Source organism: Poeciliopsis prolifica, unplaced genomic scaffold, assembly GCF_027474105.1.
Source record: "Poeciliopsis prolifica strain line A6 unplaced genomic scaffold, Auburn_PproV2 SCAFFOLD013, whole genome shotgun sequence".
In the NCBI taxonomy this organism is placed as follows: Eukaryota; Metazoa; Chordata; class Actinopteri; order Cyprinodontiformes; family Poeciliidae; genus Poeciliopsis; species Poeciliopsis prolifica.
This window is the reverse complement of record NW_026562388.1, coordinates 10643782-10669149: the sequence shown is the minus strand read 5'-3', so window position 1 is coordinate 10669149 and position 25368 is coordinate 10643782. Positions and strand designations below refer to the sequence as shown.

The window sequence follows — 25368 nt, the reverse complement described above, 5'->3', positions numbered from 1 at the left end:
CAGATAGTGGTCATTCGAATTTCAATTTCATTTGGTTTTGACTTAAAAAAAAAAAAAAGCCAACTCAGCAGGGGTGGAAATATCGGCAGCACAATCTAATTAACATGCTTCACAGTCTGTTAACTTCACATAGACAGTATTTCTTTACCTATTCTGCAGCTTTTACATTAGACACTTTAAATGACCTTTTAAAATTTGGACAGACATTGTTATGTAAATATATGCTTGTCCTTTAAAGTCAGTTATTATTTCTCACCTTTTTATACTGACATCTTAATTAACCTCGCTTTTATTTAAATTACTGTTTCAAAGAAAAGATACAATAAAAGAATGACAGGCTGACTTGTTTTTTTTCCTTCTATGTCCTCATCCTTGGTGAGTTATTCACACAAGACCATTTAAGAGAATGGCTTTAAAAAGACTACATTAATGAGGACGAGATTACATTTAAAAACTAAAATCATTTGAAGACTAAATTAAACATGTGACAGAGCTCAAATTTGGCATTTAGCTAAATTTTTGCAGAGTTCCTGTAGCTTTTCCTGCTTAAAATTACATACTTTCCTGACTGAATTCTTTTGATGTTCCAGTAGTTTTATTAGTTGTTTTTTAAATCACCATTGAGGATGTCTACTCTATGTTTCCATTTTATATTTATACAGTGTTTGTACCATATCTACTTGCTTCAAGGAACATTTATAAAAGGTATGTAATCAGTCACTTTGGCTGTCCAAAGAACTACACATTTATTTGTGGGTTCTAGTTAATCAAATACCAAGACAGTAAAATATCTAATTCAAAAGTCTTAGCACTGTACAGCAGCTGAAACCATTTCTAGAGTTTGAATTATTTTGTTTCTTTGTGAGTGAATAAAAGAAAAGTATTGTTTTTGGTTGTCAATTGATAATGGAAAGAACAAATGATGCACAGATTGACAATGACTTTACTGGACTCCACAATCATATCTGTGGGGCTGAAAAAGCTGCAGCAAAAATGTGATGCTAACATTTTAGTATGAACCAGAATCTTTATTGTTTTCCATAATTTCTGACACAAATAATTAAAGTAGTTCTGAAAGCAAAGGTACCAGCATCCAAGCATTGTAGCACCAAAGCGTACTGTGAATGTAAAATTATTTCCCACAAATTAAAAGCACATTTTCTGTGTTTCAGCCACCAACTAAAAATTAAAGTCTCTTGTAAAACATCTTATGTTTCAGAGTTTGTTGAGTTTCTTTCTGCCCTTGCTAGGTGTTTTTTTTCTATACTTAGAGCTGGCAATAACCACCCTGCCTTTATTTGGTGAATAAATAGTGTTTGTTGCCCAAAGCTGTATACAAGGTGCAGAACGCTAATTGGGTGAGATGTCTGTCAGGAGTCCTTGCTGGGCTGAAACCTGCAGGCCGTTTACCCAGCACCACCCCGACTTTTTGCCACAGTGTTTATTCTCGGCGTCAAGCCAGGGCCCTTCATGTGGTCCTGCATCCTCTGGACAGACAATTGAGCAGCCAATCATAAACCAGCTGATTGCTCATCAGAGAAACTGTATGTATAAACTTGGTATTAAAGTTAAACCGAATTCCTTGTTCAAAGGAACACCATGTGGTTAGCTCCAACAAAGTTTTTTTTCTTCTTCAGACATATTTCTGCAGGCAATTACTGCAAGTATGAATGAGCACTCCTCAATGTGGCTTCATGAACAATGCCAACTAATATTTACTGCACATGGTTATTTGCTGCTCATTAGTGAGATCAGCTTGTTTCAGTTTACCCACATGAATAATTGATATTTTTAATGTAAAGTGTATCCTTGATGAAGAAAGATGAGAACAGGGCAGAGATGGGAGAGCTGCTCTTAATGGAAAACAAACACAGATGGCCTTCCTGACTGCTGAGAACTCCTGATGCATCGGCTGTCAGAGGTATGGCCTCACATCATGGGTCCACTGAGTAAATATCAGAAGTGACATTTCTTTAAACGTTTGGGGATGAATCAAGGCAGAAGCACCCCTTACAGCCTCAAAGTGCCATGCTTGTTTTATTTTTATGTAGAATCTTTCAGGTCCACCCTAAATAGTTTTCCATGGTTTATTAATGGGAATCCTTTTCCTGCAATGCACTGTGCTAATTGGTTTAAGTTGCAATGAATGGCAGCTGTCTGGCAAGGGACTTAAGACAAGGTAGCTAGTTGGGATAACTCAAATGGAATATGCATTAGATATATCCAATACATTAGTTAGAAGTACCTTTTGAAAACAACAATATTTAAGCAGGTAACATACTTTTCATTAAGCCCACATTTTTGTTTTAAAAATATTTTTTATTGGTCTGATGTAATATTATGATTTTAAATTTGCTTTCATTAACTCTAAGTGGAAAATCAAAATAATTACCTTCACACAGTCATTTGTGTATAATTAATCTATATATTGTGTTTTACTTAGTGATAAAGTTCCTGAGATAAGTGAACTTTTCAAAAACATTCAAGTTTATTGTGTCTGTATATGCTTTTCAATGGCAAACCATATATATGTGACATTATGTTGTCTTTCTATGTGTTCATGCTGATGGCAGAAATAATAGCTTAAACAGAATAAATTATTAGAAATTCTGATAATTTGGTCCTGACATCTACTTTTGTTTGATATTCTTTTGGTGCAGCTTTGCCTTGTCCTTCTTTTCACTTCCAGTTTTAATTGATTCACTCACTGCTGGTCCAAGTTTCGATATCAAAACCTACACCAGGGAATTATTTTTACCAACCCTTGGCCCCTCACACTGCGCTTGAAGTTTTAGTCAAAGAAGCATCACAGTGCTGCAGTTATCATTTCAGATCTGGCTTCTAATGGACATAAGTCTTTAATGGTCTTTGCAGCTACATTTTTACTGGAGCAATATAATCATGCCAAATTTAAAAGCAAAAATGAAAACTGCTCGTCCACCTTATAACAGCGATTCACACTTAGTAAGTATTTAAGATGTTGTTCTTTCTCTTGAAGAATAATCAGAAAGACAATTTTAGGTGGCAACTTTTATACTTGTTTGGGACACTTTGGGAGGAACTACCTGAGTTGCTTTATGAACACTACAGAGTAAAGCTGTCTGAGCCAAGTCCTGGGGATGAAAAAGTCATAAAAACTGTGCAGAAAAAACACTTGAAATTACTTGTACAGGTTGGTGCCAGAGCAAAATTACCTGGGGAGAGCACTTAAGGTTTCCACAGCAGATTAAATTACATTGCTGTTTCCTGTTTTACAGCGACCATGCAGTCTAGAACAGAATTAGATAATTTGTGCATCTTTTTTTTTTTATCTTGGGGCTTTGGAGTTACAGAGAGCTGTCAGTATCAGATGCGGGAGCTTCCTCAGGTTTGTGAGACACACTGACATGCCCCAGATGGCCAAAAAGATGCAAGACTAATACAAAGAAAATGGAACGTGCATAAATTACATTACTGAAAGCTGAAATGTTAGATGTGAAACCATGTTGCAATGATGGGTTCTGTTTTATGAAAAACAGCTTTTCCTGAATATTTGGGTTACATCTGCGTTTGCAGCAAAGTTGTTTAGAAACTAACCTTTCTTCCCTGTGGGAACCTACTGATAATTAAAGACCTCTAGTGCCCTCCAAAAAGTGAGCACAGTTTTACTCAAATTTTGTTTCCTGGTATCTAATTTAATTGTACTAGTAAAAATTTAACTTGACGCCATCAAAACTGTAGACGCTGATCATCTATAAGACTAAATTCACAGATTTTACTAAATAAATTTCCTCTTTACCAGTAATTTTCAGGAAGTTATTGTAGATGTTCTGGTTAAGCGTCTTTGTACTTTGTTTCTTGTCACCAATGTCTTAAGACAGAGTTATATTGAGCTTGATTAGGGAAAAATATCAGGAATGTATTCGTCAACAAGAAACCATATTCATGCAAGTCAACATAGTTTATTTAACAATTATTTGTGAAAATACTCTACACAAAGTTGTAGATACATATATCAATAGATTTCAGAACAATATACTGTAGTGACCTCAGTAACAACACTGTGAAGTACATATAATACAAATAATTTCAGAAAATTGTGATTAAAAATAAATTTCTGATACATTCAGGCTGTTTACAATACATTCTTTAAAAATACAGCTTACACAGTGAAATAGTTGGTGACCCGTTTCTGTGACCCAGGCACCTGCTCACAGCTCCTCTTTATTTCTTAGGCTTATTTTAAACTAGAGTCACTGAGTATGATTCATGTATTTATTTGCATGTTATTCTTGTTTCTGGTTGTCTTCTGGGCAGTGACACAGGCTGTTAGAATCAGCAACCCTCAATTTGCTTGTAGCTATCATTTGGCGTTCATGTATTTTCTTCTTTTTTTCATCAGATCTCAACAGGAGGTTCTTTCCATGTAAAGAGTCAGGAAATAACTTGATGGGCTGAAATGAGCTATTTTCTTATTTCTACTCCAAACGCTGCAGTTTCAATTTGAATAATATCAGGAACAATTCCTAGTTTTTGTTTCTTCTTATATTTGGTCTACCTTTACAGCATTGTGTATAAAATTCTTAGCAATCAACATAATTGCATAGGTTTTGCATTTTCTAACGTAAAGTCCAATCGACTTTTCCTTTCATTTATTTCATAATACTCTGATCCTAATAAAAACAGGATCATTTCGACTAATCCTCTTGGAAAGAGCTAATGGGAAATAACATGGAGATTTAAAATAGTCTACAACAATATTATAAAAATGATGCTCATCTTTTTATGCTCAATGTGTTTGCACTGATATGGGACATATTTTCTGTCCAGTCATTTTCCATCTCCACTTTTTTTTTGCAGACAGCAAAAATTGGTGCCTATCTCCAGCCACCAGTGGGTGACAGCAAGGGAACACACTGGACAATCACAAGTGCACACTTTCACATCACATCACTGTTTGGAGCAGATATTTTAACTTTGCACGTTTGTGGTCAGAGGAAGGATGCAGGAGTAAATGGAGAGCACTCATGCATGCAGTCCAGACTCTGGACCTTTGTTGCTGCAGGGCAGCAGTCCTGTTACTGTGCAACTCAGAAGGAGAACTTTTCAGATGTAACTATGCAATCACTGATTTCAGGAACATCCTCAATTACCTGGTTTTGCTTGTTAAGTGTTTTTTTGTTGTGACTCATCAGCTGTGGATCACATAATGAGAGAAAGCTGTAATTATTTTTGTCTCTGTGGAGTGGGTGTTGCATCTTTCTTTAAAAAGAATCATTCACAATGTCTGCAGCACTTTGAATGACAACCTGGTGATTAGATTTAAATGGATCATTACTACACATCAACAATCACAGGACAATTACCTTGATTACAAGCATCCATTTGGTGTTCAAGCAGACAGATGAGGCCGTTACATGTTTCTTTTAGCTTTGTGCTCTAATGCCTATGTCCTGTTATTTTTCTTGTAGGAGTTGGAATGAGAAAAGATTAAACCAAGATGGTGTTATCTTTGACATTTTCTCTATCACTGTCCCTGCCTCACACACTTGTTCTTTTTCAGTCTGATTTGCTGTATAATCCTCTCATCTTCCTCTTTTCATCCACGGACGTAAGCTTACTTTAATTCTGAACATACCTGAAGGTTTGTAGCCAACAGAGCGAGATTGGGATTAAGATTGCAGAGTAAAAAGCTACGTTTTTATATGTTACACATTAAAGGGAATGGGTGACATTTTTGGCAAACCTCAGTTTTTCCTAAGGAGAAAAAGGATTATATCAAAAACATATTCATTGCAGACAGAAGACTTACCAAATAAACTATACAATGTGGGTGGGGTACATGTAATAGCATCTCACTGTTGTCCAAAAAGATCACCAGTAAATATTATTTTGACTGTTATTCTCTCTGTAAAAGGTCTTTAAATGTTATTGAAAAATAACATTTCAGATGAATAAATATGGATACTTGCACATTCATTACCACTTGAAGTGGCTAAAATCAGACATAGGTTTATCACATCATGTTCGCTTGATTAAAATATTATCGCTCAGTTTGAAACTTGTATATTTAGCTTGGTGTGCTTACAGGGAGTTAAATAAAATTTTAAAATAAATTTGAAGTGGAATGGCTGTGGAAAGAAATCAGCTTGTAGAAGTTACATGGCATAGTGATTAAATAAGTGTCATCAGTTGAATATTTTTTTCTCCAGTGCAACTAGCTCTCCAGGAAATGTTTCCTCTGCAGCAGCTCTTTGCAATTAATTTTGATGACTAATCACAATTATTCCTTTACTTGTACAGCTACACACAAAATCAGCTTTTGGAATAATAAAGTATTTTCACACTAGGATGGTATTTTTCTTATTACATGTGCTGCGGTTTAATTACGTAATGTTCTCATAACTAGCAATTTGAACACAGACATATTACAAGATGTTTGAATACTTCAGTCTTACAGTTTTAGGGTAAACAGTTCAAACAAGGTAGGCAGGGTCACCGTCTTACTTAGAAGTCTGTCTGATTCATGCAAATATTAGGAATGTTGAAAAAGAAAGTCATGGATTATGTTTTTATCTAATACAGATTTTCTGGTTGTTAAGTCTAAAATATATGAGCTCGTAAAGCTACTTTTTGCAAAATCCTCTAAGCTCTCATTCATCCACTGCAGAGAGGTTTAGTCCGAGGCATTAGAGCTAGATCTGTACTTGAATTGTCCGCTGCTATGTCAGCACAATAGAACACCCATGGAGTAGGAAGCAGCCTGTTCAGCTCACTTGAACCCCTAACTCAGCACCACTCACCTTGCATCAGTGTCTGTTCACAATGCTGGCCCTGCAGCATTTCGTTTCTCTATGGCCTCTGGCACATGTTCTTCCTCCTAACCTTGAGTGAGTCGCAAATTATGGGACAAGAAAAAAACTGTTTCTCAGCAGAAGTCTAAGCATGAGAAATGTTTGAATGTGGTCCTGCAGGAGGTACTGTGAACATGAAAGCTTTGTATTGTCTGGCATGAAGCATGCGCAGTATAAAGGAACAATAAAAGTAATCTCTGCAATAGTTGTTTAGATCATAAACTTTTGTCTGTTCACATAACCTAGATCCATCATTCAGCTCATTGTTTAGCAAAGTAATGACACTTTTCAGAAACAAAGAAACCCAAGCAGTGAACGAAAATGTTGCATCCAAACAGTAAACCATCAGATCTGACCTCCAGCCTCCAGCAATGTCAGCAACTCTAATAGATATCGGTTTACAACAATCCAATTTACTTCTAATCAAAAGTTCCTTTGGGCTACAGAGCAGTTCAATTAGGTGTTCATTGGTAGATGTTGTATTATACACCCTTTTACACCTCCCGGCACCTTTGAATTCAGTTTAAGCTCTCCTTTTACCTTTGGTTTTTGTCTCTGTCTGACTCTTTCTAAACCTGTCAGACGGAGAGGGACTTAATGGCTGTGTGTGTGATGGCTTGTGTGCCTCTCACTGCTCCAGTGAGGAGCCTCAGGGAGGAACACAGCCATCAGGAAGGTGATACCATCACTGCCGGGCATGAAGGTTTATATTATTAAACTGACACACACGCATACACGCAGACAATACACTTTCCAGGATGTTCCACGGCTATTTCTTTCAACATTGCGGTGGGTGCAGTTGAAGATATTTTATATTCAAACTAAAAACAATGTAGAATTGTGAAGCACAGTAAGGGTGTTATAATCCCGTAGCATTTCTGTGGGTGAACTTCTGATTTCTCCTGGTTACACCTCAGCGTTCTGCTCGCGTTCTGGATTTCTCTTGGATTGCATTTTTCTCTGGATCAAGTTGCCTACAGGAGAGGATACTCTATATTACCTGTCGGAGATATTCTCCTGAATCAGCTTCTTCACATTCCAAACTGTTACAAGCAACATGTGTTGTAAACTAAGCTTTTTTTTTTTCGTTTGTTTAGTGAAGTGGTCTTGATAACACTTTACTTTTGATTGAAAGCAGACATGAAATTGCGAAAAGATTTGTATATAGTATATCAACAACTTCTACTTAAGCCAGCTTAAAACTACAAAGTGGATCATTAGTGAGACTGTAAATGTGTTTACAGAACACGCTGCATCTAAGTCAGTTATGTATGTAATGCAAGAATTTATATGTGATAAACTGAAATTTGCTCCCTGTATGAAAAACTCAGACATTAACTCATCTTTTTTTTTGTATGGTAGTCCAACTTTTATTCCCTCTGTCATTCCAATCACCCATATATTTGATTGCAAGCTAATTTGTTTTCATTTGTTTAGATGTGTGGATTACTTGGATTGTTGCCCAAATTTAATGTTGAAATCATGTCAATGAAAATATTACAATAATTTCATTAATTACAATATTATTAAAAAAGTAATTCTTTCAGGAATATTGTTCACAGGGACCATAGACTAATGTTTTCAACCCTGTATTTCTATAAATTATGATTTTCTGCTTGAAGCAGAAAATCATAATTAAAAACAAATTAAAAACAAATTTTAATTTGTTTTTTTGTGATGCTGCATTCAAGCAAATAAATGGTGTACTATAAATAAAATTAGACTGATTGCTTAGTAAAAAATAAAAATAAAAAAGTAATACAATTTCTTTATTTCTTGTCTTTGTCATGACTTCAGGATGATGCAGGTTAAACACAAACTGTACACCAATTATCTAAGAGCAACAAGAAAATTGGTACAGAATGACCTAGAAATTGGTTTAGCTACTATAGGGTGTTGTTTCTTTTATAGTATTGTATGAGAAGCACCTGACAAGAAGCACAATGAGACTGTGCTGGATGTGGCTTCTCATCACCAGTTGGTGGTTTGTCTGCAGGTGGGCCGCTCGAGGTGACAGCACAGACTGTAACTCAAGCTGCTTTTTCCTTCCCAAACAATCTGTCACTCCACAACAGCCACGCACAACGCAAGGGTCCACACTGACATGCCAGATACAATTTTCACCCACTTTACATCAGCTGTTGGTATCATGGGAGTCACACAAAGGGGGGAGAGAAAGGAGCTTCAGAAAGAAGACAGCAAATTGTGCCAGATTTTCCCAAAATATTGGGCTAACTCTGCTAAGTATTGTGTCTACTTATATGTCTTTAAGGTTTTTATGAAAAATTGTTCTACTAATTAATCATATTTAATTCAGAATTTCACAGATGTGTTCTGTTAAATTGAGTCTTTTTTGTTCACGACTCATTTATTTTGCAAGTGAAATCAGCAGAAATATGTGTTTTATTTTTACTCAGATTAATTTAGTCTGATATTAAAATGTGTTTGATGATTTCAAACATTTGGATGAAATAAAAAATGTAAATATGGATGAATTACTTCTGTGCAAAGATATACCAGTTCCTTGGCAGAACAATTCTTGGAGAGGATCCTAAATAACAGATTCTAGATTGAGAATAGAATGGAAATTATAGTTGCATGGACTGAGCTCAAAGGTACAAATAAATGTAAAGGCTCTTCTTCTAATGTTTGTCTAATACTCATTTAAATAAATTAATATGAATATATAGAAGTTTTCTCTTAATTGCATTCATGTAAGAGTGTGAACTATGTTTGCTGGATTGCACAGTTTTTAAGGGACAGATTGTTCACTGTGTGTCTTTGTGGATGAGGTGGATGTGATAACATTTGTTTGCATACCTCTTTCTTACAGGAATAACTTTGTATTTCAATGGCAAGAACCAAATCAAATCAAAGAACAGTGATTTTTACATTCTATACAAGAAGAAAATCTGACTTTCTATACTTAAACACAGTTATTATGTAACTGTATTATGTAATATGTTTTCTTTCCACAGAGCTGCTGCATACCTTGTAGATTGCTTTTAAAATTGATGCAATCCAATGTCTTTTTACTTGACGCTTGAGTCATTTCTTTTTCTGTTTCAGAGTGTAGCCATGAAAACACACTCTTTCATGTTGATATTTAGCAGACAACTCTAAGTGTTGACAATTTCCTCAGCTAACTGTACGCAGGAAAAAATTAACAGCATGTGGATGTGGAGAATTGTTATAAATAAACAACAAGAGACCTAAATTAACAATAAAACTTAATTAGTCGCAATAAATATTTGCACATCCTCAAAACTTCATTATAATTTAGCCATTTGTGTATTGAATGAACATGATCCAGGCCTGTTTATTTTGTTAATAAGATGATGTTGCTACGATACTCAACTTGATAAAATATGGCAAGTTAAAGAACATATTTCAGCTTCCTGTGCAAGCCACAAATTAGCAAAATGTTCTAAACTGAAAATTGTTCCAACCACATATTATAATTCCTGTGATTATTGTACAGTTTAATTGAAACTATTTTCTGTTTATACAGGAAACAGCTGCAATACATAATCAATTCTCTTTCCTGACAGTATCTTTGCTTAACATGCTGCACTCAAAACAGGAATTATTCATAATAAATTTGCCACTGACAGACACATTTTTAATATTCTTATTAATAAATGTTACTTTTTAAATGCAAGAGTTTTAAATCATTTCATTGGAGAATAATGGTAACGGATCTCGTTCGGATTTCAAAGTGGTGTAAAATATTCCACGGGACCATCCGAATCTAGGCAAAAGTGCTACTTCCAGAGGGGATCTCAGCAGCAGACTGCAGCACTGTGTGGTGCCTGAGGTGTGGTGACTTGATGTGGGCTGACAGGTGGCACTGTGGGTAAGAGGGCTAAAACTCCCATCACGCAGCCTGCTGAGGCCCATTCCTATCGCTCTGGCTGACCAAATGTGCTCACCTACTCAGTCGCTTCATGCTCATTACTGCATTGTGATTAAAAGCTGCAGCAAAGTCACAATTGGGATGTAGCTTTGAGGTGTGGGGTGACTGAAATTAACTGAGAAGTAAAGCTTAAAGCTGTGTGCACACAGTTGGCAGATTATAGCAACAAACTGTGCTGCATACAGTAACTGTCTTTCAGCACGTCAGTCACCACTTAAATGCACTCATGGTGAAATAGGCTTAGTCAAAGCAAATTCTCAAACAACCTTGTGAGGCTGTAGTTATTTGTTGCTATTATCTGCCATCTTAACAGAACAATGTAAAAGTTCTGTCACATCACATCATGTCTTACAACATCCCCATAATTTCCTCGCATGCGATTGAATATTTATCACTTCATTATGATTTCCATAATTGCGTTTCCAATGGTTAGAATTTTTAAATTGCAATTAAATCCAAATGTGATCAAAAAAGTAATTAATTCAGGAACTTTGTTTACAGGGTTCACAGACTGTTTTCAACCCTGTATTTCTGTTAATTATAATTTTCTGCTTAAAGCTAATGAAAACAAATATAATTTAAATTAGGATTAGTTAATAAGTGAACGGTATATTAAAAATAGAATTAGGCTGTGTTGTTAAAAAACAAAAAAAACATAATACAATTAGAATTAGTTTTTGAATTAAATTGCAATTAAATCCATATGTGATAACCGCATTAAAAATGTATGTTTCTTTTGTCCACCAAACAAAACATTTGACACCAATTCAGATGAAGAGATTTCAAATAAAGAGCATCAAGCTCTGGATCCAGCTGTCTTATGGACTTTATCATTATGCAAAGTAGACGTTTTGAAGACGTTTCTGACCTATCTTCATGCAGAAGTGAACAACATGGTGATGCTCTGCATCCAGCAGCAAAATTCGGATTAGGTACACAACCATGTCCAAATTATTGTTTACCTAAAAGTTGCCCTAATCATTAGGGCAACTTTTAGGTAAACAATAATTTTGCTCCCTTTAACATCATTTGAAAACTATAATTTTTCCTATAATATTTACCCCCAAATTTATTTTTGTTGCTGCCTTTATACAATGGCAGCATTAAAAACATGGGAATCAGTTTTCGATGTTCATCGATTAACAATTGCGTTTTTCATTATTTTTTGGTGGTTTATAATTCATCTTTTATAGGTAGTTTATAGATTTGAATTAGTGGGTACTTTGTTGGGTGTCTATGGGTGAATTGATAATAAATTAGATTTTAATTACTTATTTTTTCAACAAAAGTCTTTGGTATTCTGTTGATGTTACATTCACTCTAAATCCTGAGGTATATACAGATATGTTCTTACACTACCTTTAGTAGTATAAGAACAAAGGAAGTAAACATCCATCAGAGTGATTTTAAAAAGCTATGGAGTTATTTATTTAAGAGCATCAATCCATTTTCAACTAACCTAATGCAGTTATATTAATAAGAAGAAACAAAAATTACATCCAGCGTAATGGACAGGCATCACATCCTGCTTTTGTGTCTTGGCATATCTTGCAGCTTTGTGTTTGAAAAGCAGTACCACAACTGGAAAGACTTAGAAACATTATTAGTTCTTCAACAATTTATTTCTTTTCCATCAAAAGAAATGCACAGATCAGCAAAGCTATTACATACAAATTGCCATACAATAGCAGTTCTTTTTTTTTTTTTTTGACGTTGAGGGGTGATCGGTTTATTCCATTTGTTGTTTTTACACTGTATCTTGAACACTTGAAGTTATGCTGCATTCAGCAACAAAATAGGAAATACCAACGTTTTTTCTTCCACGTTCAACCACAAACTACGTACTGTATCTGGTCAATTAACAGATTATCGCTCCAGTAGGACTATTGTATTACATACAATACGGAAAAACCCCCAAACATTTTGCATAGCTTCATTGTAATGTAGATACAGTACTGTAAGGCACTTCATAAAGAATTTTAGGCATTTATTTTACCTTTTGCCACTTTTCTCTAGAAACTTAATATGCAATGTTACAACATCTGAATAAAACTTTTCTGTAGTCACATTTTTGCCCACTAAGTATATCTTCTACACTTCTCTGCTTTTCTTTTGGCATTAAGTCTCAGGTTCGACATTCATACATTGTGCATAATATTGACTGAAACATTGTCTGATAACCCCACACACCCACTATTTTTCCAAAACACTATAAATAAATAAATATAAAAAAAATTGTGCAATAACTTGGGGTTATGTTGTTGAAAAGGCAACACACGTCAATAACAAGTCCCAAATCTAAAACAGATCAAATAAGTCTGAGTAAGTCAGAGATCTTTTTTTTTTTTTAAACTGTACCAACAGTGGCGATCAACATGACCTCCACTTATTTCTTGTTTTTAATAAAAACATTTATTTAAGTTTCTTGCCAAACATTTCCAAAGCAATGCTGGGTTGTGTGTGTGTGTTGTATCTGTCTGAATAGAGAAGAGGAAAATGCATCTTTTCTATCCCAGCTGGTCTTCGTACTGCTTCCGGAAGCAATCTCCAGCTGGGAAGAAATCCCAGCAGCGCTCCTGATACATCTTCCACACATAGGACTCCTGAGCATCAAGCAGAGACAGTCTTATAATATATAACAGTCTTGTGAATGAGGGACAATGAATACATGAGATTCAAACTACTATTATTGAGGGTTTTTGTTCTTTTTCTAAATCAAAATCATAAATACAGAGATTGTGAATATAAGCTCTTAAAAATTGCCCAATGTAGTAATTGTACATTGTGGTTGGTTGAATCTTTTTTATTGATGATCTTCGTCGTCACATTAACTTGGTAGTTGGCAAGACATTTTTTATTCAAAAAAGCTTTATAACTTCTATGTTGAAGTTCGACTCTCCCTTTAAGAATTTCTTCGGTAAAAGGCTTTGTGCATAGAGAAGATACTCTACCTGGCCAGTGTGCTCCGTTTCATCCTTATTGATGAGGTACATCAGGAAAAACCTTAAAAAACAAAAACATCACTGTTAGTTCGTAACATTCTACAGACCTGCACACAGACAAGAGGGAGAGAAAATGAGATGTGGAGATTCAAATTTGTCATATGATGCCACGTTATTTTTGGACAATCAATGTCTTAGGCGAGTGTCTAAACAAAGAAACAAAACCCTGGCTTCGTCCCCGAATCACCTGCTGCTTCCAAAATCAGGTGTAAATGGCAACGAGCCACCATATCTCTGTGGGCGTCACAGCATGCCGGCTCATAATGAATACTGCATGAGAGTGCACTATTGCAAACCTATTTTCCAATAAAGTTCATAGCATTAAATAGTAATGAAGCGAGATAATGAGGTCGTCTCGGATCCACCAGCTAGCTGACTGTGAGAGCAAATGGACTGAGACTTTTTGTTGTTAGTGGTGTTATGCACAAGCAATGGCCAAGCAGGGAGTTCAGAGGAAGCACACAGAGGGTGTGGGCGGTAGGCACATCTCCTGGATTGAGTGATCTGGATCGTTTGGCCCAAGTATTGTGCCAATGTGCTAAATCTATCAGTTAAGTAGTTACGGATCAAAAGTAACACATAATGGGGAAAATGTTCATGCTACATACCGTGCAGGTTTCTACTTACAGGTAGTTGGCCAAATTGTGCTCTTGCAGGGTGTGAGTCTCAAAGCCATGAGGCGTTGTGTCAAAGTAGTCATTACCAATGCCGCAAATGAAACATTTGGTCTGAGGGCAGAAGATAAAAATATGTTTATAGGATTTATTCTACTTTGCTTCACTACATTGTTGTGTTTGGTAAGTGTGATGTAAGGCATTCTCCCCTAGGTTGATTTCACATCTCCTGTTGTTTTGATTTAAGATTGTGACATCACACATGTCAGCCCTTGATTCATGTTTCATGTGAATATTAAGGCTGAGAAAATTACACTGAAGAAGGTATGCTAAGTTGTATGCAGTGTGAAAAAAGCACATAATATTACTTTGCCTCCATCATATACGTTGTCTAAGATTACCCCATCATGTATATAATAATTAAATTTATGTATTGACAGACACAAAACATACACCATTGACAAAAAATATCCTGAAATTGAGTCAAAATCCCCAGTAAATTATGTAAAACATTTTCTTACCTCCATGTCTTCTTTGACTTGTTCCTGCTGATCTCTCAGTTCTCCAAAGGCGTCAATTATCAAACCTACATCCACAAACAGACGTTATGGGCAGAAATAAGAAAGACAAACAGTGTCTTGAAAATGTAATTATGAATTTTTTTTTCTTTTCTTTTTTCATGTTGCAGCTGCAAAAGTCACTCTTCTGGGGGGGTTATGAGATAGACTGCAACTGTATTCAAACTGCCTGAGTCAATACTTTGTTTGGATCTTGACTTTGACCAATAGGGGAAAGGCTGAATCTGTATCCCCATTATCAAACTCCCCCTCTCCTTATCTTTCCCATTTTCCAATTTAAAGTCTCACAAAAAGTCAGAAGGAAAAGCAAAAGAGAACATGAAGAAAATAAAAAGAAATACTTTTTTAAAAAAAAGCAGACAAAGGATAAAAAACAGCAGGGGAGAGAAATAGAAGAAATATTATGAGACAAAATGTGACAAAATCTAAAAGAATTCAATGGGAAGTGAAGAGTAAACCTTTCCTAAAAATATTTTTAGTAAAGACTGTGTGTGCACTTGGCAAAGTTACCTTGAATGATAGCCAGCAGGATAACAATGACAAAGAAGAAGAACGTAATGTCAAAAAGGATGCGGTAGAGTTCATATGGGTCGCCTGCCGGGTCCTCGATTTCGTCCCCAATGCCACCTCCTGCTCTCACCCCAACATACATGTGGAATAGGTAGCACTACAAAAACAAAATGGAGAATTGTTTTAAGTGTGAGAATGAGACGCAAGTTAAGTTGGGGAAAAAAACTATTAAATTGCATCTTTCATTCACCGTCATCATGTCATCACACTTCATGTCTGGCTCATCGTCATCTGCGCTCTTGTTGTAGAACTTCCTGAAGAAGTTAAAGGCCACCACAGTGTAGAGATAGACCACGACTGCCAGCAAGCCGACTGTCAACACAAGCTGCAGAGGAAAATGGGGAACAGGGAGGGATGAAGGAGGGAGGGAGACTATGATGAAACTGTAAAAAAAAAACTGTACATACAGATCAGGCAATATTCAAACCTGATTGTAGTTGAACCAAAAAATGTTCCAAAATGCAGTTAATTTATGATTTAATAAGGATGGCAATTAATTTTTCCACAAAAGGCTAGGGTGGTTTGGATAACTTCTCCACTTAAAAAAAAAAAGTCATAATTTGAAAATTGCCTTTTCTATTTACTCAAGTTATATTTGTCAATTATTAAAATTAGTTCAACTAGTGCACTCAGTTTTAACTGTATATGTTACTGCAGTGATATAGTTAAAGTTGGTTTGTTGTTTAAAATACTTCAATTAAAAATTCTACTCTACAAGACATAGGATCTTTTCAGCACTTCTCTTGACTTACAAAGCAACAACTAAAGACTATGATCTTCTTTTGCTGATGATAGCTTGTAGGCTAAAACTATTATGCACCTCACATGAACCTTGCCCTCATTCCTTAACTCAGCACTGACCCCTGTTGTCTAGAAGAAGACTTGCCTCCTCCTTCTTACCTGTTTGCCATTGTGAGTGACGGAGGACAGGATTGTGCGGAGGGTCTTGAAACCCATGGCAATGTCCAGCAAATGGGCAGCGAAGAAAAAGTTGTTGTAGTGCCCCAGAATGGACATGGTTGTGTACCAAACTAGATACAGGAATGACTATTGCATACACAAAATGATCAGAATCAACAACTGAGTGACACAAAAAGAAAATTCCCAAAATATGGTTGTCAAATTTCATGTTAACGTACATTGTCCGTAAACACCACTCCCATTTTCCAGACGTGGTATTTTGTATCAATTGAGCTGAGCCTGGAAAAGGAAAGAAACTGATATTAATCATTCATATTTTCTGTTTGCCCTCCATTTTTTTCATATGCAGTTCCAGTCTAGTAGCTATTTATTGCTCCAGTCTCACACCATGACACTAGTGATGCCTCCTTGGCAACCGTTTCCTCTGTGGGGTTGAAATCCAGAGCACTCTTGTCCAACCCCAGCAGCTCTGCTATCCTCTCTGCTCCGTACAGGTCTCCATACTTTTTTATCACCTGCAAGCAGCAGTCATAAAAATAAACAAACAGGTGAGAAAATGAGCAGGGAGGTTTTACTTTAAAGCTCGTGTGAAATAGAGATTTAACCAAGAAAACAAATATTTAAACAACTTACTTTGCGCTTGACAAATTTATCCCAGTAGTTGTTGGGAAAGGAGCTGGTAAAAGCCACAAAAGCACACATAAAAATTAAACCACTGTTACAGCTCAGAGAGAAATACCAGTGATGTGATTGACTCACGGAGTATTGATGACCAGCCTGTCCCACTGTCCTTTAATGTCGTCATCGGACGGCTGCTCAGTAATATATAGGCCCGCAAACTCCAGCTTTCTAGCTATTTCCTTTTCTCGTTTAAACACAACCAGAGGCACCTTGTGTAAAGAAAAACACATTTTAGGTTAAAGTCTTAAACACTAACATCCCATGATTTTTAGAGAAACAGAGATTATAAATACTACATTAAATTTCATGTTCAAGAAGTCAAAATCAAAATGATAAGTCTTTCAAAAATACAATGAAAATTCTAAGATTAGCTATTTTATGAAGTTTTCAAGGAGATTCCCACTCGAGAAAAAAAATCTACCTATCTAATAAAGCTACTGCCATGATACAGAATGCACTCCTACTTGTGAGTGATAAAGCTGATGGTGCTACTTCATTGTGCCATTTATGAGTCTTTACAATTATGTACTATTTTGTGATAATCTAGCACATTAAATACCAGACTATAAACATGATGTTGTAATCTGACAAATAGAATAGGACACAAATAATTGTTTATCACTGTACAGTGCAAACAATGTAGGAAAATATATAAACAAATATATGGTGATATTTACAATCTTAAATGAGTTCAAACTGATCCTTGTATATACGCATACACATATGACCATCAGATAATTGTGTGCAGATAGTGCTAAAGTTCAAGGAAATGAATAGTTTTGCAATGGACAATGGATAGCTTATATAATGACATTTTTGTCAATATACCTTCAAATAGTAGTATCCCACTACACACAGGAAAGATATGATGGTATGTAGTATTGCCAGACAACAAAGTGTCGGTGCCATGTAACCAGTGCTTTCCTGCAGGACAAAGTACTCGAGTGCTCCTTCATCCTCCTCCTCTCCTTCTCTGCCTCTCCGGTTCCAGGGGTCTTCATCTTCAGAGTAATCACCAGTCACCTAAAAGAGCATTTTATTAACATGTATAAAAAGCAAACAAGGTCCAGTCCTCAATTGTAACATCAGAATGGTTTAAAAACAAATGTACCTTGTAGAAGAGAAGTATGAAGTTGATTGCAAAGGCAACAAAAAGTGCCAAGAAGCGCAAGTTGTAGAAATTTCTAGCCAGGTAGTTCTATAAAGAAATTATGAGAATAATTTCTGCATGAGTTATATATGCAACTTATTCAATTATAGTTTACTTTACAGTTTTGGTGCTTCATTTTTAAAAATTAACTTAAGAATGAAGTTGTTGTAAACAATACATTTTCATGTTGATATGTGATCAGGTTTTTATGTAAAGTATAAACTTAATGCTGCAGGCTAAATACTGTAGATTGAAATCTATTCATAAGATCTGCTCAGAAACATCACAGGTGAGCTGTTGAAATACTGAGGCAAAAACTTTCAATCAGAATGAATGAAAAAAAAAAGTTAGGTGGTTAAAGTCTGCAAAAAACACAAAATATTTGTCTATTTTTTTGTGCAAGTTTGTCTTTTCTTGTCATCACCCACATATTGCCTCCAAAGCAATATGTGGGTGTGCTTGGTTATCCACTGTTAAACCTGATGAACAATGAATAATTCCTTGTCAATCAGTCTCAAGCATAACAAATTTTAAGATGCTTTGGGCAAGCGAAAGGATTTGATTTGGTGTTGAGAGTAATAATAGGTACTGTTCTGACCAGCATCTTAGTCTGGTAGATTTCTAAGCCAGCCAGAAAGCTGGCCATAAAGGCCTCTGGTGGTTCTTTCCTCAGGCCGAGCCTCTTCTTTGGGGCTCTTCTCTCCTCTATTGAATGCTGTGGTGGAGCTTCGTCCTTGCCCTTGTCATGATCCCTTTTCTCACCATCCTCTGAACTGCAAACATAAATTCCATTAGTGTGAAGTATATGAGGAAAAAAGTGTTTGAAGAATAAGAGTGAATGCAGAAATGTTTCTATGCATACAAGTACAAAGTTTGTACTTTATGAAAAACTACACTCACTCTCCCTTTTCTGAGTCTGATTTGTAGTCTCCATTTGAAGCCTTCTTCTTTGCAGCCATCTGTTAAAAAATTGTGTGTTCAACATTTAGTCAGTAAAAACTTAACTCTAATCTACATTTGCTGATTTTGCTCGTAGCTCAATTATAAACCATTACGTTCTTAAATAATGTAATGGTTATTTTAAAAAGTTATTAGCTAGTAATAATTAACAACTTAATTTAAAGTTTCAGAAAACAAGGGGCTTACTAATATTGCAAAAAAAAAAAATTATATTACATGTTTTTTTCACTCCACAATTAGGCTCAACTTTGTCTTGCTCACATAATATTCCAATAATATACATTGATGTTGTAACAAGAATAAATTTGAAGAAGTCGAAGAACAACTACAGTACTTTACTGACCTGTGCCTTCTTCTGTCTCACTGCGCTAGCTATTGATGGAGCATCTCCAACCACCACCTCTGATACATCCCCCAAACCTGGCTCAGTTCCATGCTTGCCCTCCCTCTTTGGCTGTATGTTGAGCAGCTCCGCCATTAGGTCAGCCTCTGCTGCATCGCCCTGAGCCATCTGACCCATCTCCTCCAAAGCTGAGGCATCGTTGGCCTCCATTTTTTCCGTTTCCAGGACATCTCCATGAATCCCAAACTGAGTGGGGTCAGGCATGTTTCCCAAAATATCCGTCACCTTCATATTTTTAGCCCCTTCGACCAAGCCACCCCCAAACATGGTGGTCCACAAGATGTGGAAGAAACCCCAAACCAGGCTGTAGATAAAGTGAAAAAGACCAGTGATGATCATCCAGAAAAAAGAGAAGAAGCCTTTCACCATCTCCCTCACACTCATCTTCCTGAATCTCCGATATTGCCGCCTTATGCTTTTCAGAGTGAGCAGTTGCCGGAAGTGACACAGGTTCTTTCTCATTGAGATGCAAGCAATTGTGAAAGCTGAGGAAGACTCCATCATGATGTTCTCCTCTTCTTCCTCATCCTGGTTCTCTACAGCATTTTGGCTCTCGTCCTCATCTTCGTCAGAACGCTCAACAGGATCCGGCTCTGAGATCTGAGAAGCCAGCTGCATTTCAAAGATGGTGTCCTCACAGAAGTTGACAAACAGCTCCATCTTCTCACTCTCTCCACCCTCATTGACCACATCGAATATGAACTGCCGCTTTGACTCTTTCACCTGAGGCTTTTCCCACTGTGTGCGACTTGACTCGCTGATCTCAAAGTAGACCCTCTCGATGCGTTTGGCTCCACCCATGATCTCAATACGACCCAAAAAAGGCTCAAAGTAGCTCAGGACGCTTTCAGCCAGGTTAAGGAACGTAGAGAGACGGGTATCGTGGGGCATATGCTCCGAGAGGTTGGTGAGCAACACAGCCACATTAAAGCCAATGTCCTTTGCTGGTTCATGAAATCTCTCCACAAATTGTTTATAACTAAACATGTCGTTTTCGTCAGCCTCAGCACAGGAGAGAAGAAACTCAATTTCAGACTGAGAGTACTGCTTCTGGTTCTCCATGGACTTTTGAAAGTCCTTCTTAGAAATGACACCTTTACTCTCTGAGTCGTATTCCTTAAAACTGTCTGATGTCGTCAAGTCCTTCAGCTTGAGGAACATGTCAAAAAATTTCAGAATCATCTCCACGTTACTTGAAGACTCCACCAAAGTGTCAACCATCTGTTTGCCAATAGTTCCATTCACAACGTTACCTGTAAAAAAACAAGGTGATCGAATAAGGCTTTGTTAGGAAGTACATTGACGAGAAAAAGGTGTAATGCTGAACCTTTATCATGTTTTCATGTTCCAACCACTAACTTCAATTTATTTTAATTGGGATTTTTTGCGATAAACCAACAAAGCACTTGAAAATGTCACATGGTTTTCAAAATTAGTTACAAATAACTTTCTGAAAATGTGACAAGCATTTTGTATTCAGTATATCTGATTTGAATTTTGTAAAACCACCTTTTGATGGAATTACAGCACAATGTTTTTTGGGGGAATGTCTCCACCAGTAATATAGATCAAGGTCAACAGGAATAAAGACCATCTGTAAGTTCTGCCACAGATTTGTTTGGATTTAGGTTTGGACTTTGACTTACCCACTCTAAGACACAAACCTGCTTTGGCATAAAGCATTCATCTGTAGCTCTGCGTTTATTTTTTAAGGTACTGTGCTGATGGAAACATCTATTTTTAAAGAAGCTCTGCCAATCTCCTATTCAACATTGATCAACTTTTCTATCTGCTGAAGAAAAGCATCCTCCACATCCTGTTGATACCACCACATTCTAATGATTTGTTTATGGTAATGTAATTTTTTTGCATGATTTTTCACATGCTAAAAAAAGTACATGAGACTTTTGGGTCTCATCTGTCCGAAGTACATTCCCAAACACGCCTGGTCTGACCCCTGCAAGGCTTTATTTAGCACTTCTTTCTTCAAGTAAAGTCTCTCTCTTTGGGACTCTGGCATGAAATACAGATTCATAAAGTGCACAAATAATAGATATTCTGTCCAGAATTTCTCCCCTTTGAACTCTGTGCAGCTTCCCTAAAGTAACAATGTTTTTGTTTGATGGCAAAAGTGGCAACTATTTTCAGATGCAAAGCTTGAAATATTGTTTTATAGCTTAAATCTTTCATTATGCCTGACTTGTCTGCTATATTCCTTGATCTTTACTTTGTCATTTGTTAAATCTAAATTATACACAGAGGGATTTATTGACAAGTAACATTTGAATGTCATTGTCTGCACTGTATTTTGTAGAGGTATCAGAGGTAAGGGGGTGCAATTTTACTCTTTAATTTTTATTTATTCAAAGATTTTGAATACCATGATTCATTTTATGCCTCCAGTTGTTGCTTTGATTTGGCCTATCCTGTGACAATCACAGCAAAATACATTGACTGTCTTAACTTGGCATTATGTAAAAAAAGTGCAAGTTGCATGAATACTTTTCTAAGATTCAGAGGATCTAACAGTTGGTTATACACATTTCTATTTCAATCATGAAGTAAACGTACCTTCTAGAAGAGAAAGCATCATGACGATCATGTCCTGCTGCAGGTCCAGGAGCTCCTTCAGTAATTCAATCTGACTGGAATCCTGTTGCGAGAAGGGACAAAATATCACTCAGACAACTGATGGCTTTCCTGTAGGGATTGCTTTGCACTATTTAATAACCCTGAACTGAGTCTCAAGTGATCAAGGTTGCTTCGGATTCTGCTGGGGGCCAGACGGTCCCTCAACTCAACATCCATCGATCATCACCAGGGTTGATGTTATTTCACCGTCCAGGAACAGATGGCTGGGTCACTCTGACTCATTTAGGGTCTCTCTGGATCTTGTTTTAATCATGCCATAAATCGAAACCTAACTTTGATGGGTTGAATTCAACCCCCGCACCTGTGCTCTGCAACATCCTGGCATCTACTGTCACACCTAAATCCTTAGAGATGATAAGATAAGGTTACAAATCAGTTAGCTAAATTGGCTGACGTGATTGTATTGCGGTAACACACAGAATTTTTATTAAGGCAGGAGGGACCTCTAGTGGTCTTTCAGAAAACATTACTACTGTTCAGGTTTTTTTTTATTTTAACTGGTTAAGTGGTTCCATATAAACATTTATTATGGCATTTATATTCTGACGTTGACCAAAATGTACTTTTATATTTGTGTTACCTCCTGAAATTTATTTAAACCCAAAATTCTAAACAATTTATGCATTTACAGACAAAAATATGTACAACAGAAAATCCAGTTCAGCTGACAAGTTCAGTAGCAAATATTTGAGTATACTTTCAACCTTTAAAGAATTTCAAAACTGTCTTCCTATTGCAAGCTGATTCATCACCAAAGTGGTTAAGTCTTTACATGCATATAATTTGTAAAAAGCATTGAAATATAACAAAAAAATCATTTAAATTTTCGCTGAAAGATACAGTAATATTAAAATATCAACAATATGTATTGTCTCAACTTTCACCCTCCAAGTATCATCTGTAAAATGGTTAGACATTGTTGAAAATATTATGCTAAAGTTTTTAGTATAATAGTCTAGGAAGTGATTGCCAAGCTCATGAATGAAAACAATAGGAAAACTTCCATCAAAGAAATATTTCCTCACTTCTCATAAGTTTGAGTTTATTTCTGCTGACATAAATCAAATACCTGGGATAATTTCATCTGCATGTTGGCAAAGACATGCAAGAAGCCCACAACTGCATCCCACAGCCTGCTGTGAGCCAGACTCTGCTGATTACCGATGCATGGACCCTGGAGGACAAACAATATGGTTGATAGGAGCAAAAGATTGACATGGCTAACTGTGGAGCAGTGTGTGGTGATGGAATACCTGTATATACTCTGTTAAAGAGTTGAAGACCTGTTTAGCAACTGACAGTGCTTTAGAAAAGTTCCTCTGGCCAGCCTCATCAATGATATCCTTACCAGAATAATACCAGTAGAAATCACTGATGGATTCCTAAAAGAGAAACTAATAAGTTAATTGTTGTTTTTTATACAGGAAAGGCAGGAGGTCTGTGTGCAACAGTGGGCTACCTGGAGTCTTAGCAGGTAGTCAACTGTGCTGATGATGATATTGACTGTGGTGGTATTCCCTGTTTGGGTCCTCAGGAAATTCTGAAAATCTAAAATGCACATGACAGACAATTAAGCATAAAGTAAGAATTAAATGACTTCCTCAGCCTTCTTCACATTTTGTCACATCCATCTGCTCAGCAACTCTGATCAGCTTCCCAGTCCTATCAAAAGAAAATGAATGTTTGAGTGAAAGAAACTGCAAAAATCACATCTTTTGGCTCTTGGTTTTCACACATCAATAAAGAAAATAGCGTAAACAGGTAAAGTTGTAGACTTCCTGTCCATGGATTCTTACAGCTGAGCTGCATCTCTGCAGCTCTTTCAGCATCACAATTTTCACATTGCTCTGAGATATTTGAAAGTTAGGATTTTGCTTTAGTCCCTAACTTTGTTCTAATTTTCTCTACAACTTTATTTGGTCTACTGTGTTCACTGGATTGCTCAATGTTGTGTATTCACTCTAGAAAACCTCAGAGAAATGTTTAGGGCTGTGAGGGTAAGGACAGCTAAAAAAGAATGGAAGCCAAACATTTCAATTTTTTATTTCTAAAAAAATGGAAAACCATTTATAAATTTCCTACTGCTTTATGTCATCGCTACTTTGTGTTAGATTAGCATATGAAGTACATTTGAAAAAAGTTCAAAGTGTAAGAATATATTTTCTAGAAGAAGGACTTTATTTACCCCAAATCTGTCCTCTCAAATATTACTGTGCTCCATTCAACATTATCTGAAATTTTGACATTTAAAAGCCAACCTACCATTGTTATGACCCTCACACAGAAGTTGCAGAAACCTAAAGAGATCCTTAGTGAACTCATCATTTTGCAGAACCTTGGAACCTGAGAACAAGCATAACATATTTTTTAGTTTCAATATTGATCAATGCTTTCATATCTATGCAGACATACAAGCTTCCTTAATGTTTGCCTGCTGCCTTGTTGACAAACAACCTTAAATCTTGTGCACTATTCTGTTGAGAGCACACATACAAGGTCAAGTGCATCAATCCAAAAAAAATTAAATAAAACAATACAGGAAGAGAACTGAGCTTTGTTGTTCACACAAACAAAGCTTTAGTAGATTTAACTCATAATTCATATTGGTTAGTATTATAGAAATCTTTAAAACATAAAAAATAAATAAAGGTCCCAAAGGAAAAAGCAAGCACTGATTTCCTACACTAAAGCATTTCAGACAATCTTAGGGGTCTGACCGGAGAGTAAAAGAGCATGCATTAGTTTATTCAGTCCAGGGTTCAAATAGTGACATTGCATCGCATTCATAAAAAAGAAAGAAGAGGACACAGGAACCGGGAGGAAATAAGGAAAGGAAGAAAAAAGGAGCTAGAGCAGTCAAGATGTCAGCACAGCATACAATGAGTAGAATCTAAACCATGTATTTACCCCGCTCACTCACGTTGACTGGGATCGATGACATTAAAACATGATCAGAAGGAAACAAACAAACAAAACAAAGGCAGACATAAGCAAAGGAGAAGACATTGAAATTTAATCAGAATAGGTAGGAACAGGGGAAACAATGATAGGACTATAGATATATATTTAATTTACATACAGTGATTGG

The 25368-nt window shown here is 36.3% G+C and overlaps 1 protein-coding gene across 1 annotated transcript in view; it reads right to left on the bottom strand.

Annotated features, from left to right (window-relative positions):
* Nucleotides 1-13053: 13053 nt before the first annotated feature.
* Nucleotides 13054-25368, bottom strand: part of LOC129365155 (ryanodine receptor 3-like) — a 99337-nt gene continuing 87022 nt past the window's right edge. Inside the window, exons 84-105 of the mRNA XM_055038125.1 lie at nt 25188-25205; nt 24543-24623; nt 23740-23828; nt 23534-23662; nt 23350-23454; nt 22200-22281; nt 19569-20881; nt 19166-19224; nt 18864-19038; nt 18227-18313; nt 17944-18138; nt 17194-17324; nt 17068-17110; nt 16822-16949; nt 16653-16713; nt 16414-16560; nt 15704-15838; nt 15454-15610; nt 14887-14951; nt 14379-14479; nt 13701-13752; nt 13054-13352 (exon numbers count right to left, since the gene is read on the bottom strand). Of these exons, the coding sequence (XP_054894100.1) occupies nt 13257-13352; nt 13701-13752; nt 14379-14479; nt 14887-14951; nt 15454-15610; nt 15704-15838; nt 16414-16560; nt 16653-16713; nt 16822-16949; nt 17068-17110; nt 17194-17324; nt 17944-18138; nt 18227-18313; nt 18864-19038; nt 19166-19224; nt 19569-20881; nt 22200-22281; nt 23350-23454; nt 23534-23662; nt 23740-23828; nt 24543-24623; nt 25188-25205 (3449 nt within the window). The 3' untranslated portion in view covers nt 13054-13256. The remainder of the gene's footprint in view (nt 13353-13700; nt 13753-14378; nt 14480-14886; nt 14952-15453; nt 15611-15703; nt 15839-16413; nt 16561-16652; nt 16714-16821; nt 16950-17067; nt 17111-17193; nt 17325-17943; nt 18139-18226; nt 18314-18863; nt 19039-19165; nt 19225-19568; nt 20882-22199; nt 22282-23349; nt 23455-23533; nt 23663-23739; nt 23829-24542; nt 24624-25187; nt 25206-25368) is intronic.